This window comes from Rhea americana, unplaced genomic scaffold (assembly GCF_003343005.1).
Source record: "Rhea americana isolate MKP2758 unplaced genomic scaffold, rheAme1 scaffold_1, whole genome shotgun sequence".
NCBI lineage: Eukaryota > Metazoa > Chordata > Aves > Rheiformes > Rheidae > Rhea > Rhea americana.
Window position 1 is genome coordinate 16,549,665 of NW_028185038.1, and position 6,512 is coordinate 16,556,176.

Genomic DNA, 6,512 nt, shown 5'->3' on the forward strand with positions numbered 1-6,512 from the left:
TTGTCTGATGCCTTTCATGGTGCATAGTCCAAAAGCAAGCAAACAAAAACCTGCAAATAAACTTATGTAAGCATAGTCTTCATGTAAGCTTAGGGTTAGGGCATCTAGTAATTAGCTCTACATTATTTCCTTCCTCCACCTTGCTTTACCTTTCTACAGACAGGTAGGATGCTTTTAGTGTGCTTTGTTGCCCTCCTCCTTTCCATCTCTTTCTCTTTCCCTTTCTCCTTTTCTGTTGTCATCGACTGCATCTGCCTTTATAGAACACATTTATCAGACAATCCTTATAGCTTATCAGAAATCCTCTGACTCCCTGGTTTCCTTGGCCCAGAATGAAGTCCTACACTCTTATTGATAAGGCAAGACAGCAACAAACTACCAGTGATGTCAAATGAAGGGAGGAAGGAACCATGATCTGAATATGGGCAAAGAGGAAAAATAAAAAAGGCAAAGCCTCACTAGCCTTAATGACAAGCTCTGATTTCCTTGCGCATGGACTGCTTTTCAGACCACCCTTCTGGAGTGGCCCAGCCAAGACTCCTCTTGGAGACCTCTTCCAAAAGCTCCTTGCAAGGACTGGTGACAGGGCAAGGAAGGCTGGAACCTGTGCTGGCCTCTTTCTATTTTTTATTGGGGAGAAGATGCTCCAAGAGACAGAGCCAGGAAAGCTGCTAGGGAAGGAAGCAAGACAGTGCGCAGCACATGTGGCAGGGCTGCTGGTGGCAAAGGCTCCGAGTCTTTTATACCTAGGGATATGAAGTTGGGCGGGGGGGGGTTATTCTCGGGGACAGTYTCTGTCAAATAGAGAAACCTGATCCCTTCCATAGAGCTCAGTCAACGTTTCTTCCAGCCTTCCCAGYGTGATGAGCTGGATGTCATTCCTGTCGTTCTCAGCAATGACAGCCCAGGCCCTCCTCTCGTCATTGTCCATCTCACAGCAGACACCAGACCAGAGGTGGCTGGGTTTATTAACCCGCCCATTAGCAATATAGTTGTTCCCAGGCACAGCACCCACGACGACATAGGTGGTGACACAGCCCTGTGTGTTCTTGATCATTGTTTGCTGYTCATAGTTTTTCCAAGCCCCACCGTTGAGTTTTTCATTCTGGGGAACTATGTTGGTGAGGGTGAAGGTAGCCCTCCTGCAGCTGTCATCAGAGTGATGGCCGCTAGGGTTCAAATGGCCACGGTTCAATCCTGTCAGGTTCTTGTAATCTTTGAAGACAGCCTGGCTCTTGTCGAGTTGCTCTGAGGTGACGTTGAAATATTTTAAGAGGGTCCATTCTCTTTCCATTGTGCTAGGATAAACTGAACTCATCAGCTTGGAAAGTAAAGAAGAAGAATGGGTTTAGTTCTTGGGGATGGGAGCAATGGGGCAGGCTTCCCTGCAGCAGAGGTCTCTGAAAGCCTAAAAGAGTAGCTGGCACTCAGGTTTTGCCACCTCTATGTATGAAAACTCATGAATCAGAGTTCATAATGCAGACCCTCCCCCACAAATGCAGGAAACTAGAGTAAAACAAAGTTCAAAATCTATCTGCTTTTGATTTGACTTGTAACCTTTGAAATCCACCCTGCAGCCTGCTGTGGAGGTGTAGGTGGGCGCAAGAGACAATGAGCATTTTCCGTTCTCCTAAGTTTGCAGAGAAAGGTGACTTTAGCAAGTTGTCTCTCTTCATACATCTGGTTCCCGTTCCACCCATCTCCACATCCCACATCTCCTCAGGGTGGGATCATCCCTTCTAAATATGGAGACTACATTGGTACAATACCAAATTAATTAATTGCTTGAGTTTCTATGAGAGTAAAGAATGCAAATGCTATTTTGTAACCCTAGCACCTTTTTTTTTTCATATTTAGGGAAATATAGCTRACCTTCTTCTGTGGGTTATTTTTGYCTCAGTTCTCTAGTGATACTTGGGACCTAGTAATGACCTGAATTCCATCTTTTTCTTTTCCATTATTTGGTCTTTTTTACTGAAATTGTAAAGTTTGACCRAAGGATGTTGGATGGGTGATTGGTSGTGGTCTGTGTGTTTGGTGGATCCTTCTGAGTCAAGCTTGATGCAATGGTGATAGGCAGCAGCTGCAGGTGGATGAAGATTATTCAGTTCAATTTGACTGATACTGATCCTATCCRCTTTTTATTTCCTTAAATATTGCACAGGTAAATTTATCCACTTGTAACCTAAAACATTTATTTCTGCATGCCTGTGACTGGACTTTTCCACTAGGTCATCGAATCCATCTCTGAGTTTCTACACACCTCTCTCACAGCACTTACAAAGCCAAATTAACTCTTAACCTGGAGCAAACAAGCTACGATAAGACTGCACAGCAGCTCAGGTCAACCTGGGGACCAGAGTACAGCTAGTCCCCCAAGCTGAGCTCCAGYTGGGCATCTTTGTCCCATGGTTTGGTCTCTCCACTGCAGCATGGGATCAGAAGGGGAGTTATTTGACTAAATGGAGAAATATGAAACATGGAAATGATCTGAGACACCTATGTTCCTGTATGGTCAATGCAGAGAAATGGGCACTTTAGGATAAGACCCGTCTCATCCTCCTGCTGATGGCTAAAATGAATCAAAGGAATCCTGTGTTCAGTTCAGAGTGCCTGAAGTTAGATGAAATGAATTCCATCCAGTGGTTCATTTTCATGTGCAGAGGGAGAAAGTATTYAGTTGAATGCTGCAGTTCAGCTTTTAATGACTGCAGGAAGATGTGCTATAAAAGAGGATACTCACCTGGGGCTCAACCATCCAAGTTTTAGGTCTCTTGCCAGATCCAGGCTGGTACTGGTAAGCAGAGTATACAGGAATACGCCTGTCTCTATCATACAGGGTAGCAAAGTAATACTGGTTTTTGTAACGTTGGCAAATCCGGGCTGGACTGTTTGGTTCCAGGGCTTCATTTGGGGGGGTTTCTTTGAAGAAAAATTGAGGACACGAACTTTCAAATGATGTCACCACCTCACTGTACCCCAGCCAGAGGCAGCTCCCTGAGATCTGTAGCAGTAGCAGTAACAGCATTTTGTGAGGATTTCAAGCTAAAGGCTCTTGCACACCTGGAGGGCAAACATAGAGAGACACTCAACTCAGAGAAAGGTTATCACAGCCTGAGTCATTTTTGTGCTGCAAGAGGAGAGGTCATTAAGAGATCAAGCWGGGGACAAACTACACTTGTACCTTGTCTTCTTGGGTGTGGAAAAATCAACAGGGGAATTAGGGTGAAATCCAAAATAAGTTTTAGGTGCCTAGAAGGAGAAGCAATGGGAAGCTCCCATTTCACTATTGCATCTYGCTCCCTTCTATGCCAGGATCCCACAGCAGAGGAGCTGGGACTGAGACCTACAACTGGGACATGCTCGACATGTTCTGCTCACCCAGCCACAGGTCTGAGCTGGGCATTGGTCCCATTGAGGAACTGGAAGGGAAAGAGTAGTGATGGCAAGCTTGCTACATCAAAGGTCCTTTCCCAAGTTCCCACAGAAATGTGGATCTTCTTTAAGTCCTTTGTGCTCATAACCATCCTGCTACTCAGCTTGCATTGCAGGAGCAGTCCTGCCACCTCATCTGCCAGCTCTGCTCCTGGCAGCAGTAGCCACCCCTCCTAGGCTGCTGGTTTCTCACATATCCATCCATTCCTGCCTCCTTTCCCCTGTTTGATACCTGCTTTCCAAAAAAAAAGAAAAAAAAAGAAAAAAAAGAAAAAAAAGGAAAGAAAAAAAACGAAAAAATGAAAAATGCCTGATCAGGGCACTGATTGGTACACATCTGCTCTGCGCTACCTACTGTTCAACCCTGGACAATGAACTTACAGTCCAGGAGTGGGACAGACACATGGGCGCAGACAGAGGTGGGGACAGTCAGATGGTAAGAGTAAGYGTGAGGGATGGTTCTTCTACCTTAACAGCACCCCGGATGCTGCTATAGCAATGCAGTTATTGAGGGGCAGCTCTTCCCACAACTGCAGAAGATTTGTGGTGATCCATGTCTTTAGGGCAGCTTTCCCAATTGTTTTTCCTGTATAGCAAAAGAAGCTGGCCCAGGAATTTCTATTTCATGGCCAGAAATAGGTCCTATTTCACMTCAGTGAGGTGTTGAAATGATTGTCAGTGGTCGGCAATATCTTGCTCTTTGGCGAGCACTGCTCCAAAATTCCACGTGATGCTGGCAGTGATGCACGATGCTTTGTCTTGTTTCAGCCACACCACAGGCTTTGGAACAGCAGTGATCTTTTCATTTTCATTGCTAGACTCCCAGCTGAGCAGTTTTAAAATGATTGGCATTTGAAATAAAGCAGGTAGAAAAAGCAGCTGAAAGGATTCATAAGGGAGAAAGCTGTCATGGCCTGCAAAACATGSAAAACACCTTTGGCTGGGGAATTGTCCAAGCTGAGGACTGCTGAAGATACGGAAAGTAACCTTGCACTCTTGATCTGTTCTTATTCTTTTCCCTGACCCTTATCTATTAAATTCCATTGCATTCAAGAGACTGAGCTAGAGACAACCATGCTCTGACCCAAGACATTTGGCTCAATTATATTTAGCCTAACACCTTACAGCATGTTTTATATTGTCACATATTTATGTATTTTTAGCTGATAGTTGCCTTGATTTCCTAGTCTGAGACTAACATATCAGTTGTTCCCTACAGTCATATAATTGAAAACTTACAGTGAGACCAAGAGAACAAGTTTTGTTTTTTTGCTCTTTTTTCTCTTAACTAGCTTTGGATCAGAAACATGGAAAACAGTAAGCTGAAAACTGAGAAGAAGTAAGAAATTCCACAGATATATCTCTCCTCTAGGCACCTTTCCTAACTCTTCTTTGAGAAGTGATTCATCAAAGTAGTCTCCAAAGCTCTCRGAAAGGCAGAAACATTACTAAAAAGTCCTTCCTTTGGCTTACCCTCTCCATGATCTAAATACACACATATATATATAAATAACTAGATTTCAAATACATAGAAACCAACCTACCGTGCRAAAGAGCAGCACATGAATTTGTTTAGAATTTTTCCACCACAATCTGAAACTGCCTGTGACCTTGGGGCTGTTTATATATGATCTTAAAGAAGGGAGAGTTATACGTAATTCTGTTTTACTAGATTTCTCGAACAGGATTTGGAGTAAGGTTGGCCAGGGGTGGAGCCAGGACCTGTGTTGCAAGTGTGTTTTTTCCATAGTTTTTTCACAAGGTCAAAGGCAGAGTTACAGTACCCTGCAAGCCACCTCCTCTTACTTGCAAGTCTGCTCAGCTCCTTTAACAGTTTGGTGTGAATTTTCCAGGTGACTTGGCAACTGAATCTTAAAGTTTTATTATGCAAGGTGTTTTATGGCATTTCTGAAACATCTCTTCCAATGGCTATGAGCAAACCTCTGTTAATAGAGGGCCGAAATAAGATCATGAATATACTCATTCCTGAAGGTGCACATGAAAGAGGGTACAAACCCCAAGTCTACTCCTGTCTGCTGGGTATGTAATTCAAAAGATAAGTGATGTTGCCAGATCAACTTTAAAGGACTGTCTGATTGCCATCTCTTTTCAGAATGGGACTCTGTACCAGCGTCTCCAGTGTATCACGTGCAACCTTGATTCTCCTGCTGCACTGAGATACAACTCGATTCCTAGCGTTCCCTTTTAGATAGCCAAGGCCTCGCTGGAGCCTAGGGAATAATTCACGGCATCCTCACAGTCATCCAAGACAGGTAGGAGAAATCATATCCCAAAGAGCCTGCTTCAATTCATTAGCTGTGAAAGGTGTCCAAGGCCTGTAGCTCAGCTCAGCTCTGCGAACTGCATGGAAGATGCTTCAAGTTACAAGGGATAAAGTTGATGTGCCCCGATCCAGTGTAAGTGGCCTGAATCTGGTCCATTGTCTTCACACCCTTTACTTGCATCTCCCCAGCTTGAGTAAGAAGCAGGGACTGTGCCATGGCTTTTCTGAAGACTTGAGAGAGCAGGGAAAAAATGAGGGCTGATCTAAGGATGTAATGTGGATGATGAACATTCACATCCACATTCACTGTGTGTGGCGACAAACAGCAGGACCAATAGTACGCGTGCGTACACACACACACATACACACACACACATACACACACACATGTCCCTAGGGCCACTCAGAGCAACCCAGTGAGCACAGATTGCAGCTGACTACGAGGAGCCACTGATTAAAGACTGCAGAAAGAGGAAGAAGGAAAAGAAACATTTCATGGTTTCAGTTATAACCCAGATCTCTGTGAAGTTTCCAGATGAGCTAACAAGCAGGCCATGTTGACCTCACATGTCTTTAGGAGATGACGCTGGTGTTTGTGCTGCAGTGCTTACGGAGCTGAATGGTTTAGCTGAACGATTAAGCTCTGTTTAGCCAAGTTCATGCCATTTTAAATCCAGAGCGTTAAGTACCTTTGAGGCTTGTGAAAAGACAAAATAAGTGCAGGATAACCATCTCTTGGGAAACTATTTATCAATAACAATAATAAACACTAYAGTGATGGTGGTCATATGAT

At 44.2% G+C, this 6,512-nt stretch overlaps 1 protein-coding gene across 1 annotated transcript; it reads right to left on the minus strand.

The window, feature by feature from the left end:
* Positions 1–775: 775 nt before the first annotated feature.
* LOC146601884 (endonuclease domain-containing 1 protein-like) lies at positions 776–3,028 on the minus strand. The gene is made up of 2 exons (XM_085326089.1): positions 2,744–3,028; positions 776–1,321 (listed from the first exon to the last, which is right to left on the minus strand). Exons 1-2 carry the CDS (start codon positions 3,026–3,028, stop codon positions 776–778), a joined length of 831 nt encoding a protein of 276 aa, XP_085182215.1.
* Positions 3,029–6,512: the final 3,484 nt, after the last annotated feature.